Source organism: Hemitrygon akajei, chromosome 6, assembly GCF_048418815.1.
Source record: "Hemitrygon akajei chromosome 6, sHemAka1.3, whole genome shotgun sequence".
Classification (NCBI taxonomy): Eukaryota; Metazoa; Chordata; class Chondrichthyes; order Myliobatiformes; family Dasyatidae; genus Hemitrygon; species Hemitrygon akajei.
Window position 1 is genome coordinate 185,561,486 of NC_133129.1, and position 14,149 is coordinate 185,575,634.

A 14,149-nucleotide genomic window follows, 5' to 3' on the forward strand; every position below is an offset into this window, starting at 1 on the left:
TGATGGGCAGAGAGAGAGAAAAAAACAAATAACTAAATATGTCAGGGATGGGGTAAGAAGTGGAGGAGGGGCATTAACGGAAGTTAGAGAAGCAATGTTCATGCCATCAGGTTGGGGGCTACCCAGCCGGTATATAAGGTGTTGTTCCTCCAACCTGAGTGTGGCTTCATCCACAACCTATGGATTCGTTTTTAAGGACTTTTCATCTCAAGTTCTCGAAATTTATTGCTTATCATCATTATTATTATTATTATTATTATTATTATTATTATTATTATTATTATTATTATTATTATTATTATTAATAATAATTTATTTATTTTTGTATTTGCACAGTTTGTTGTCTTTTGCAACAGGTTGTCCACCCTGTTGGTGTGGTCTTTCATTGATTCTATTATGGTTATTGGATTTATTGAGTATGCCCACAAGAAAATGAATCTCAGGATTGTATATGTACTTTGTTAATAAATTTACTTTGGGCTCTGAACTCCAGTGCTCTGATGTATAATAGTGATAATAGTGTTACACTAACAGCTACGCTTCTGTGGTGCCCAATGGTGGACAGACTCAATGGACTGAATAGCCCAATTCTGCTTCTATGTCTTATAGACTTTCAGTTATCCTTGTAATGGAGGGATGGATGTCACCAAATGTCCAGTTGACCACATGAAGTGCCTCTGGGACTCCTGTGGTCATCCATTCATGAATGTGACCACTTTGGTTATTTGGAGTTGGAATTGGAATTGGTTTATTCTTGTCTCATATACTGAGGTAGTGAAAAGATTTACACTAAAATGCACTTTGCTTTTGTTCTAATTATGTTTCTTTTGGAAAAAATTGTGTATGATTTATGTTTTTTTCTTGTGAATGCCACTTAACTGAAACAAAGTGCCCGTGACTCAAGATTCAAAATTTTTTATTGTTGTTCTTCAGCACGAGTGTAAAGTTCAAAGTAAAATTATTATCAACGTACATGTACAGTGTGTACACAGTAAACACAGTAAAATCAATGATTCAAAGTAAGATTATTATCAACGTACATGTACAGTGTGTACACAGTAAATACAGTAAAATCAATGATTCAAAGTAAGATTATTATCAACGTACATGTACAGTGTGTACACAGTAAACGCAGTAAAATCAATGATTCAAAGTAAGATTATTATCAACGTACATGTACAGTGTGTACACAGTAAACACAGTAAAATCAATGATTCAAAGTAAGATTATTATCAACATACATGTACAGTGTGTACACAGTAAACACAGTAAAATCAATGATTCAAAGTAAGATTATTATCAATGTACATGTACAGTGTGTACACAGTAAACACAGTAAAATCAATGATTCAAAGTAAGATTATTATCAACGTACATGTACAGTGTGTACACAGTAAACGCAGTAAAATCAATGATTCAAAGTAAGATTATTATCAACGTACATGTACAGTGTGTACACAGTAAATACAGTAAAATCAATGAGAGACTACCCACAACAAGATGGACCAACAAGCAGTGTGCAAAAGCCAACAAACTACAAATACAAAAAGGAAAGAATAAGTAAGCAATAGGTATGAAGAACATGAGATGAAGAGTCCTTGAAAGTGAGTCCATAGGCTGTGGGAAGAGTTCAGTGTTGAGGTGAGTGAGTTGAGTGAAGTGGCAAAGTAACTCTTCTCGGCAGCAGCACGGCTTCTGAAAACACAGTAGGACAGTGACTGTCGGTGTGGATATGAGAGGTGGATGCTGCTGAAAGTGAGTTTTACGTTGCTCCTCTTTGGGCAAGAAAGCACAGCAGGGTCTCCACTTCCAGAGGAGACTGAAGTGAGCTAGACTCCCCTTCCCCCATTCTCACCAGTTTTTACAAGAGTGCCCTGACCAGCTGCGTCATGATCTGGTATGAAAATTGCAAGGCATCTGACCGCAGGTCCCAAAAAAGTATTGTGAAGACTACCGAGAGGACCATCGGGGCCTCTGCTCGACCCATCGGAGATATTTATCAGGAGCGCTGTGTACGCAGGGCCCTTAGCATTGTCAATGATCCCTCCCGTGAGACTACAGATCTCCCAGCCACCACCCACGTCTCATCATGTACGAAACGTCAGTAACATTATACTAATTGTTTTTTAATGTGTTGTAAATGCACCTGATTATTTGTTGATTTATTTGTGGTAATATTACTTAATGTGTTATGTGTGTGAGTTATATGTACCTTGTGTGTTGTGCACCTTGGTCTGGAGGAATGTTGTTTTGTTTGGTGATGTACATGTCTGCGGCTGAATGTCAATAAACTGAACTTGAACCTGAACTTGTGCACTCAGGGAATTATGCAGATAAGTATAAACTCGATCCGCTCCTCCAAAGCACTGTTGACTGAGTAATGCACATATGCTTATAAATGCAGCAGACTCTGAACCTCATAAGCCCCTACAAGGCCATCAACCGCCCGAAGTGCACCTACTAACCCAGACATCTTTGGGATATGGGAGAAAACCAGAGAAACCCTGTTGAAAACCAAGTTCAAACCAACTATTTCCCTTTCACCATCTCAACCGATTCCACAACCTTTGGACTCACTTTTAAGGGCTCTACAACTCATGTTCTTGATATTTATTGCTTGCTTGCTTGCTTATTTATTTATTTATTTAGCTATTTATCTATCTATTTATTTATTATTATTTTCTTTTGTATTTGCACAGTTTGTTGTCTTTTGCACACTGGTTGTTTGTTCATCTGTGTTGTTTTTGTTTTTTCATTGTTTCTGCTATGTTCCTTTCTATTTACTGTGAATGCCCACAAGAAGGAGAGTCTCAGGGTTGTATATAGTGACATAGGTATAAATTTACTTTGAACCTAGCGGCCGGGTACCTGCAACCTTCTCCCATGCTTTCCATGTGTGCCCAGGCCCACCGCTGTAGAGGTGTGACTCAGGACTGCAGTCAGATTACCTGCTCACCCACACACCAGAACCAATTGAAAGCTGCTTAGAGCAGAACACACAACGTACTAGGGACCTCAGCAGGTCAGCCAGTGTCCATGGAGGGAAGTGACCAGTCCATATTTCAGGCTGAGACCCTTTAACAGGAAGAACAAGACCCTCCATGGACACTGTATGACCTGCTGAGATCTTCCAGTGTTCTGTGTGAGTTGCTCTGGATTTCCAGCATTCTGTGTGAGTTGCTCTGGATTTCCAGCATTCTGTGTGAGTTGCATCCAGCATCCCTTGTGTCTCTGAAAGCTGCTGAGACTTTGGCTACTCGAGAGCCAGAAATGAGTCAGGTCCTCTGCGGGGAGCTGCTGTGCTGATGGAGTGAGCCCCACACACACACACACACACACACACACACACACAATGCTGCAGGAACTCAGCAGGTCAGGCTGAATCTCTGGAAATGAATAAATAATCATCGTTTCAGGCCAGGACCTTCTTCAGTACTGGAAAAGAGGAGGGAAGATGCCAGCAAAAGAAAGTGGGTGGAGGGGAAGGAGGACAAGCTCGAAGGTGTTAAGAAAAAGAGGTAAGAGGCCAGAGTGTGGAAATGAAGAAAAGGGAAGGGGAGGGGGAAAAGTTACTGGAAGTTGGAGAAATCGATGTTCATGGCATCAGTCTCCAATTTCTCCCTGCTCCCGTTTCCGCTTCTTTCTTTTACCATTCCCAATGCGGCTCCCCTCTCATCTCTTCTCTTCTCCTCGCCTACCCATCACCCCCTCTGGTGTCCCTCCTTCTTCCCTTTCTTCCATGGTCCTCTCTCTTCTCCTATCAGATTCCTTCTACTTCAGCCCTTTGCTTTTTCCACCTATCACCTCTCATCTTCTTACTTCATACGCCCTCCCCCATCCACCTGCCTTCTCCTATCGCCTTCCAGCTTGTCCTCCTTTCCCCCTCCCACCAGCCTTCTTTTTCTGGCATCTTCCCCCTTCTATTCTAGTCCTGATGAAGGGTCTTGGCCAGAAACATTTCCATAGATGCTGCCTGACCTGCTGAGATCCTGTGTGTATGGCTCTGGATTTCCAGCATCTGCAGAATGTCTTGTGTTTTTGATGCAGTGGGATGCCAGCCTGACCACAGAGGGAGCTGAGGATAGAAGTACTCAGCTGGGCCGTGTGTTGGTCAGGAAGCTTTGTGGTCTGACACACCTCCTTTTGTCTCTCATATTGACATAGTTACCAGAAGACGAAGACTTGGCCTCGGTCTCCTCCCTGCGGCAGCTGCTGAACAACTTCTCCTTGGCGGGTCTCGAACCCTCTCTGATCCGTGGCGCCCGTTGTGTCATAGCCCCCAGTATGCCCACCCTTCCTGAAGAGGAGGTGAGACCTGAACATCAGGAAGCAACACAGAGCACCAAACCCAACGTGAGTATCGCTGGCACTCTCTCCATCGCCGAGGTGTCCCTAGCAACAATGTACTGGACTTGGAAAGGGTGCAAATAGAGGTTTATGAAAATAATTCCAGGAATGAAAGGGTTTACATATGAGCAGCATTTGATGGCTCGGGGCCTGAACTTGCTGGAGTTTAGAAGAATGATGGGATCACATTGAAACCCACTGAATATTGAAAGACCTAGATAGAGTGGATGTGGAGAGGATGTTTCCAACAGTGGGGGGAGGGATCTAGGACCAGAGAGGACAGTCTCAGAATAGAGGGGCATCTATTTAGAACAGAGCTGAGGAGGAATCTGTGGAATTCACTTCCACGGTTGGCTGTTGCGGCCAAGTCATTAAGTATATTTAAAGAAATGGTTGATAGATTCTTGAATCAGGGTGTCAAAGGTTATAGGAGAAGGCAGAAGAATGGGTTGAGAGGGATAATAAATCAGCCACGATGGAGTGGTGGAGTAGACTCAATGGGCTGAATGGCCTAATTCTGCTCCAATGTTGTATGGCCTTATGGTCCAGACACGGGGTTGACCTGGGTGGGGAAGGGCTGAGATCGGGTGTTGTGAGGTGGGAGTAGAGGGCTGGGGAGACTGGGAGGATTTAGCTCCTGGACTACTCCATCAGTTTTCTCCAACTTCTGGCAATTCCTGCCCCTCCCCTTCTCTCGTTTTCCATTCCCTAGTCTGCCATTTTGAAATTGTATCTCTCTTGCCTTCCTCCCCATCACTGATCTTGTTCTTTGTCTCCTGGCCTCCCTGTACCTTGTGTAGCGTGAACAGTTAGCACCACGGCAGAGCAGTTAGTATAACACGTTACACCACTGGGTTCAGTTCTGTTGCTGCCTGTGGGGAGTTTGTACGTGTCCGTGTGGGTTATCCCACATTCCAAACACGTACAGGTTAATTGCTCACATGCTGTAATTGGGCAGCGTGGGCTCGTTGAGCCAGAAAGGGCCTGTTACCGTGCTGTATCTCTAAACATAAAAAGAAAATCAAGATAGTAAAATGTGAAACTGTGCACGATATGGTGTTACCGTTACAGGGAAACTGCAGGCAGGCAGGCAATAAGATGCAAGTAGATCTCTAGGTCTGAAGGTGCTGAGACCCAGGCTGACATTAATATTGTTGGGTAAATTATTGGAAGGTATTCTTTAGGATCCGATATATATGCATTTGGATGGACACGGCCTGATTAAGAATACTCAATGTGGCTTTGTGCATGGGAGGTCAGATAGTCCAAGATGCACCAACCTGACTTGTCCAGGTAGACACATTGTCTCTGTCTGCTCCTGCCCCACTGAACTCACGTCTGCATACCTCAACTCCATTCTATTGCCCCTGGTTCAGTCTCTTCCCATCTTCAGAAGCTTTCCTTCTTCTCAACAACTTTCAATTCCCAGGCCCTGACTGCCCCATCTTCAACATAGATTTTCAGTCCCTATACAATTATATCCCCCATCAAGAAGACCTCAAAGTTCTCTGCTTCTTTCTTGACAAAAGAACCAACCAATCTCTCTCCACCACCACCCTCCTCCGTCTGACAGACCTGGTCCTCACTCTCAACGGTTTCTCCTTCGGCTCCTCCCATTTTCTCCAAACTCAAGGTAGCCATGGGCAACAGCTATGCCTGCCTCTTCGTGAGTATGTAGAACAGACCATGTTCCAAGCCTTTCCTGGTAATGCTCCTCAACTCTTCCTCCACTACATTGACCACTGCATTGGAGCTGCTTCATGCACCCATGCTGAGCTTTTCAATTTCATCAACTTTGCCTTCAACTTCTACCCTACCCTTAAATTCACAGTCAATTTTTGACATCTCATTCCCCTTCCTCGACCTCCCTGTCTCCACTATACCTCTTCCCACCCAGTCTCTTGTGAAAATGCTATTCGCTTTTCTCAGTTTCTTCATCTCCACTGTATCTGTTCCCAGGATGAGGCTTTCCTTTCCAGGGAATCAGAAATGTCTTCCTTCTTCAAAGAATGGGGTTTCCCTTCCTCCATTATTGATGCTGTCCTCACCTGCATCTCCTCCACTTCCCAGACATCCATACTTACCCCATCTTCCTGCCATCTGAACAGGGATAGAGTTCTTCTTGTCTTCATCTACCACTCCATTACTCTCCTTTCCCTTTTCCCCACTTCCTTATTCTGGCTTATTCTCACTTCCTTACCAATCCTGATGAAGGGTCTCGGCCTGAAATGATGACTGTTTATTCCACTCCATAGGTACTATCTGACCTGCTGAGTTCCTCCAGCATTTTGTGTGTGTTGTTCTGGATTTCCAGTATCTGCAGAATCTTTTGTGTTTTAGGTCATGTCTAATCAATCTCATAGAGTTTTTTGAGGCAGTTACCAGGAAAGTTTATGAAGGCAAGGCTATGGATGTTGTCTACATGGACTTTAGTAAGGACTTTTGTGAGGTCCCGTATGGGAAGCTGGTCAAGAAGGTTCAGTTGCTTGCCGTTCCTGTTGAGGTAGTAAATTGGATTAGGTGTTGGTTTAAGGGAAGAACCCAAAGTGGTAGTAAGTTTGCCTCTCTGACTGGAGGCCTGTGACTAGTGGTGTACTGCAGTGATCAGTGCTGGATACTTGGCAGTGTGGAGGAGCAGAGGGATCTGGAGGTACATATCCACAGATCCCTGAAAGTTGCCTCACACGTAGATAGGATAGTTAAGAAAGCTTATGGGGTGTTAGCTTTCATAAGTCGAGGGATAGAGTTTAAGAGACGCGATGTAATGATGCAGCTCTATAAAACTCTGGTTAGGCCACACTTGGAGTACTGTGTCCAGTTCTGGTCGCCTCACTATAGGAAGGATGTGGAAGCATTGGAAAGGGTACAGAAGAGATTTACCAGGATGCTGCCTGGTTTAGAGAGTATGCATTATGATAAGAAATTAAGGGAGCTAGGGCTTTACTCTCTGGAGAGAAGGAGGATGAGAGGAGACATGATAGAGGTATACGAGATATTAAGAGGAATAGATAGAGTGGACAGCCAGTGCCTCTTCCCCAGGGCACCACTGCTCAGTACAAGAGGACATGGCTTTAAGGTAAAGGGTGGAAAGTTCAAGGGGGATATTAGAGGAAGGTTTTTCACTCAGAGAGTGGTTGGTGTGTGGAATGCACTGCCTGAGTCAGTGTTGGAGGCAGGTACACTAGTGAAATTTAAGAGATTACTAGACAGGTATATGGAGGAATTTAAGGTGGAGGGTTATATGGGAGGCAGGGTTTAAGGGTCGGCACAACATTGTGGGCCGAAGGGCCTGTACTGTGCTGTATTGTTCTATGTTCTATAATACATAGGAGCAGAATCAGGCCATTCAGCCCTTCGTGTTTATTCTGTCATTTGATCATGACTGATTTGTTATCACCTTAACCCCACTCTCCTACCTTCTCCCTGTAACCTACCTAATCAAGAACTATCAACCTCTGCTTTAAATATAACCCATGACTTAGCCTCTACAGCTGTCTGTGATGATGAATTCCACAGAATTACCAGTGCTAGCTAATGAAATTCCTCCACATCTGGGTAGTGGTTAGCATAACACTTTAGAGTACCAGTAAACATGGTTCCGTTCCTGCCGCTGTCTGTAAGGAGTTTGTACGTTTCCCTATGATCACGAGTTTTCTCTGGGTGCTCTGGTTTCCTCCCACCTTCCAAAAATGTACAGATTAGCAGGTTAATTAATCCCATGGGTGTAACTGGGTGTGTGGGCTTGTGGACTAAAAGGGCCTGTTACGGTGTTGCATTTCTAAACGTCTCTGTTCCACTCGGACAGCAAGTGAGAGTCAGCTCCCTTCACCGTCGACATTTTCTCTTCTGCTGATCGTGCTCCTTTTCTGAAGCCTCAGGGCGCCAGCTGGGGTTTGATGTCAGAGGAAGAGGTTAAGAGTTTGGCTTCATACCAGCTTCCTGAAGTGAGCAATAAGACTGAAGGAGATTTTGTCTGAGATACAAAGAGATAGTTAGTGAGCAGATTGTGTGGAGATCCCAGCAGCTGAGGCCCTCCATTGGTTGTGGTTGACCATGACTGCTGTGTCCAGCTGTTTATGTGATACACAAGCTAGCGCAGTACGATTTGGAGAGCAAGCTGTTGCCCATGCAGCAGGTTCCCCCACACCATGCAGCTGATGAATCAGAATCATCATGAGAAAGGATCCAGTGCTTTCCTGGCATATATGATGAATAAACTCTTCTCGGCTTCCAGCCAGGTACAGGTATTGATTTTAACTGATGTTTCGATGACAAACTCTGCCATCTTCATCAAGGATGACACCTGAGCATGTCTATCCCAATGGTATTTATAGCCTGTCATCTGTCCCTCCTGATTGGTTAGTCCTCATCCAATCAGGTTTCTGCTCTACCACCTTGTTTACAATTAAATTCCAATTCTTACTTGGAGTGAGACTTTCATCTTTGTTAAAATTCTTTTCCTCTACTTTTATTTCAATGGCTTCCTTCACCAGGCAGTCCCAGAAGCCATTGGCACGGTGCAGTAATTCTGTGCCATCAAAGTCAGCCAGTGTGAATGCAGTGCTCTGCTACCGCCGGGTAATGGAAACAGATACACCCATGTGCTCCTTGATGCGGGTTTCCACCATGCATCACGTCTGGCCGATATACACTGCTCCGCATTCACAGGGAATCCTGTAAACGGCAGCAGACCTGAGACCCAGTTCATCTTTGACCTCCCCCCCCCCCCCCCCCCATAAGCTGTGATTTGAACTTCCTTTATAGGTTTGTGGATGGTATTAATCCAGTATTTATTCAGGATCCTGATGACGCTTCCAGAAACTGTGGAAATATAGGGAAGACAGGCAGTAGCGACAGGTTCCTCCTTGTTGCTAGTTTTCCTGGTTTTTCTGTCAGCCCTTTTATGGGCCAGATTGATTTTCTTCACCTTGTGGTCATTCTGTAGGAACATAGTGGAGGGGAAGAAGCTGTTCTTGAAATGTCGAGTGTATGTCTTTAGGCTCCTGTAACTCCTCCCTGATGGTAGCAATGAGAAGAGGGCATGTCCTGGGTGATGGAGGTCCTTAATGATGGATGCCACCTTTTTGAGGCATTGCAGCTTGAAGGTATCCTTGAATCCAAAGGAATGGCAGAGGCTGATACAGTTTGGCACCAGCGGTGTCACAGGAGTTGCCAGTCAATGTTGAACTCAATGTAGGATTGCCTTAGGGACTCCAGCTCCGGATTTCGATCTGGAACTAGAACTAGAGTTCCTCCTCCACCACTTTGTGTGTTTCTCAGCATAAATTTTAACTGCCACATTAAGACAATTACAAAGTCAGCCTATTACCATTGTGAAAATACAGTGACAGTTAAATGGCTTATGTCTCAGCAAGATCTAGAAAAACCCATCCATACATTTGCTTTTAGTAGGCTTGGCTACCGTAATAGCGTTTCCACAGGTCTCTGTAAAAGATTCCTCAGACAGCTGCAGCTCATTCAGAACATTGCTGCTAGAATCCTCACTAAGACCAAAAAGTAGAACATGTCTCTCCAGTTCTCAGATCACTACACTGGACTCCTGTCCATCAGAGGACTGACTTTGAAATATTACTACCGGTTTATAAAGCACTGAAAATGTCTAGAGCCAAATTATATCTCTGATCTCTTAGACCATATGACTATAAGACATAGGAGCAGAATTAGGCCATTCAACCCATTGAGTCTACTCCACCATTCCATCATGGCTGATCCTGGATCCCATTTAGTCCCATACACCTGCCCTCTCGCCATATCCTTTGACGTCCTGATTGATCAGGAAACGATCAACTTCCGCCTTAAATATTCCCACAGACTGGCCTCCACCGCAGTCTGTGGCAGAGCATTCAACAGATTCACTACTCTCTGGCTATAAAAATTCCTCCTTACCTTTGTTCTAAAAGGTCACCCCTCAATTTTGAGGCTTTGCCCTCTAGTTTTGGATACCCCTGCCATAGGAAACGTCCTCTCCACATCCACCCTATCTAGTCCTTTCAACATTTGATAGGTTTCAATGAGATCCCCCTGTATTCTGCTAAATTCCAGTGAGTACAGGTCCAAAGCTGCCAAACACGCCTCATATGTTAACCCCTTCATTCCTGCAATCATCCTCGTGAACCTCCTTTGGACTCTCTCTAATGACAACACATTCTTTCTGAATTATGGTGCCCCAAACTGTTGACAAAATTCCAAGTGCTGCCTGACTAGTGTCTTGTAAAGCCTCAGCATTATCTCCTTGTTTTGATATTCTATTCCCCTTGAAATAAATGCCAACATTGCATTTACCTTCTTTACCATGGACTCAACCTGTGAATTAACCTTCTGGGAGTCTTGCACAAGGACTCCTAAGCCCCTCTGCATCTCTGATGTTTGAACCTTCTCCCCATTTAGATAATAGTCCGCACTGTTGATCCTTTTACCAAAATGCATTATCATATATTTCCCAACACTGCATTCCATCTGCCACTTTTTTGCCCATTCTATCAATTTGTCTAAGTCCTGTTGCAATCACATTGCTTCCTCAGCACCACCTACCCCTCCATCTATCTTCGTATCATCTGCAAACTTTGCCACAGAGCTATCAATCCCATTATCCAAGTCACTGTCAAACAATGTGAAAAGTAGTGGTCCCAATTCTGACCCCTGAGGAACACCACTAGTCACTGGCAGTCAACCAGAGAAGACCTCTTTTATTCCCACTTACTGCTTCCTGCCTGTCAGTCATTCCACAATCCATGCCAGTATCTTTCCTGTAACACCATAGGATTTTATCTTGTTAAGCAGCCTCCTGTGTGGCACCTTATCAAATGCCTTCTGAAAATCCAAGTAAATGACAACCACTGCCTCTCCTTTGTCCACCATGCTTGTTACTTCCTCAAATAACTCCAACAGATTTGTCAGGCAAGATATTGCTTTAAAGAAATTTATCATTAGTCTCTAAGTACCCTGAAACCTCATCCTTAATAATAGACTCCAACACTTTCCCAACCACTGACGTTAGGCTTAATAACCTACAATTTCCTTTCTTTTGCCTTTCTCCCTTCTTAAAGAGTGGAGTTTGATTTGCAATTTGGAGTGACTTGCTGCATTATGAACTTCCCTGAGTTCTCAGGTCATCTAGGGCAGGTTTGTTTTCCATCCCCAGGGTCAAAACTAAACATGGTGAAGGTTCTTTAGTTACTATGCTCCACATATCTGGAATAACCCTCCAGAGGACCTGATGTTTGCCCCAACTTTCCATTCTTTTAAATTGAGGCTTAAAATTTTTCTTTCTCCTGTAGCTTTTAATTAGAATCTCCTACATTGTAACTTCTATTTATCATAGCTATTTTTGTGTGATTTTATTCTCTTATATATTGTCAGAAATTTGATGTTTGATTTTTATATCTTGTTCTATGTAAAGCACTTTGAACTGCCTTGTGTTTGAAAAGTGACTTGCTTGCTTGTAGAATCTCTTGTGTTGAAAACAGTGCTTTCCTGTTTTTCATGCCTGGTATCATGCATCTACAGCCCTGCACATTTAACAGAGTTTCAGTGAAGAATAACACTGATGTATTAAAACACAAAACATGTCCTGTCTTGGACATAAAGATCTGTGGTGCTAAGTTCCATAAGGTTGTCATACCTGGGGTGGAGGAGGTAGTGGGGATAAGCTCCCACTACCTACTAAATGCTCCCAATGGTGTGTGTCTCAAATAGCCTCTGACAACCAAGTCCAGCTCCTGGCCTTCACCTGTGGCTTAGCTACTAAGCCCGGCAGAACTATTTCTACTGACAGGAGAAGGGGAAAAGGCAGGTTACTGGCACCTTAAAACTAATCGCTTTGGGCAGATGGGGCTTGTTAACCGTGGTTGGCAATTCATCTAGGAGAAAAAAAATTTTGATCTCAAACATTTTGAAAATCCAAGTACACAACATCCACCAATTCTCCTTTGTTTGTCCTGCTTGTTATTTTTTCAAAGAATTCCAACAGATTTGTCAGGCAAAATTTTCCCCTGAAGAAACTATACTGACTATGGCCTACTTTATCATGTGCTTTGAACTACCCTGAAGCCACATCCTTAACAATCGACTCCGACATCTTCCCAACCACTGAGGTCAGACTAACTGGCCTATAGTTTCTTCCCAATGTTGCAGTTGTACAGAATTTTGATTAAGCTGCATTTGGGGTCAGGTGTGTACAAAACTTTGGTTAGGCTGCATTTGGGGTCGGGTGTGCCGTTCTACATTGGGGGTCTGATGTGCTGTTCTGCATTTGGGGTTGGGTTGAGTCAACAGGTCAGTTCTATATAAACAACGTGCTCTGGGATAACCTCCATAAGAATGCCTTTGTCTACTTGGGTGATATCCTAACCTTCCTGAAGTCTATGGAGGTTATATTGCTCATGTCAGGAACATTTTAAAGAGGCTACTAAACAATGGACTTTATGTCGTTGGAGAAATCAGAATATCACGCGACAACTGTTTCATTTTTGGGGTTCGTCATCTCCACTGACCGTATCAAGATGGACTCTATGAAGACCCAAGCAGTCAGAGATTGTTCACAGCCATCCAGTGCCAAACTAATCAATGACTCCTAGGGTTTGCAAACTTCTTCTGGAAATTCACCTGGAACTTCGGCTCAGTGGCAGCTCCGCTGACTGCCCTAACTGAGAAATCCATGGACACTTTTGTCTGGACTACTGAAGTGGAGGCTGCTTTTGCAGAGTTTAAACAGCAGTTCATGTCAGCTCCCATCTTGGTTTCTCCTAACCCGGATCTTCCCTTCACTGTGGAGGTTGATGCCTCAGACATCGGAGTGGGTGCCACCTTCGGACAGTAAACTGCACCCGTGTGCATTCTTCTCTGGGTGGCTATACCAGGCAGAGAGGGATGATGATGCTGGGAATTGGGAGCTTCTTGAGGTTAAGTTTGCTTTGGAGGAATGGCATCACTGTCTAGAGGGGGCCAAGAACCTTTTTTATTGTTTGAACAGACCACAAAAACCTGATTTATTTTCAGGAGGCCAAAGGGCTGAATTCCAGGCGGGCCAAGTGAGCTTTATTCTTTAATTACTTTAATTGCATCCTGACCTGTTGACTGGGGTCTAAGAACCAGAAGCCAGATGCCTTGTCCTGTCAGTTTCATGAACCAGAACAAGAGGAGCAGCCTACCACTATTTTGCCCCAATCAAGGTGGTAGTGCCAATTCACGGAGGAATCAGTGCTCTTGTTTGCAAGGCCCAAGTGCAAGGGGACATTCCTAAGAACAGTCCTCCTGGTCAGTTGTACATCCTAAGTTCCATCTGGTCCCCGGTAATCCAATGGGGATATTCATCAAGAATGACTGCTCACCCAGGGATTCCCAGGATTCTCGAGTTTATCAGGAGAAGGTATTGGTGGCCTGGAATGACAAAAGTGGTTTGGCAGTACTTGCAGGCATACAAGGTATGTGCCTAGAACAAAGAGCCTCATACCCGAACTCAAGGACTCCTCCAATCCTACCTGTTCCAGAAAGACCATGGGCGCATGTCTCCATGGACTTTGTCACGGGTCTTCTGCCATCCAAAGGAAAGACTGTCATCATGGTCATTGTCAATCGGATTTTTGAGGACCTGCAAGTTCATTGCCTTGGAGAAGCTACCATCCACAGCAAAGACAGTCAGAATTGACCTGGACCAGGTCTTCAGGGTCCATGGATTTCCTGTGGGCACTGTCTCAGATCGTGGTCCACAATTCACATCACATTTCTGAAGAGCTTTCTGTAAGCTGATTGGGGCAACAGCAAGCATTTCCTCTGGGTTTCA

The 14,149-nt window shown here is 44.2% G+C and overlaps 1 protein-coding gene across 1 annotated transcript in view; it reads left to right on the top strand.

Annotated features, from left to right (window-relative positions):
• The window catches only part of mrvi1 (murine retrovirus integration site 1 homolog), a 253,637-nt gene that overhangs the window by 105,355 nt on the left and 134,133 nt on the right, over window positions 1-14,149 (top strand). Inside the window, exons 5-6 of the mRNA XM_073049956.1 lie at window positions 3,417-3,518; window positions 4,165-4,353. Coding sequence (XP_072906057.1) covers window positions 4,285-4,353 — 69 coding nt within the window. The 5' untranslated portion in view covers window positions 3,417-3,518; window positions 4,165-4,284. The remainder of the gene's footprint in view (window positions 1-3,416; window positions 3,519-4,164; window positions 4,354-14,149) is intronic.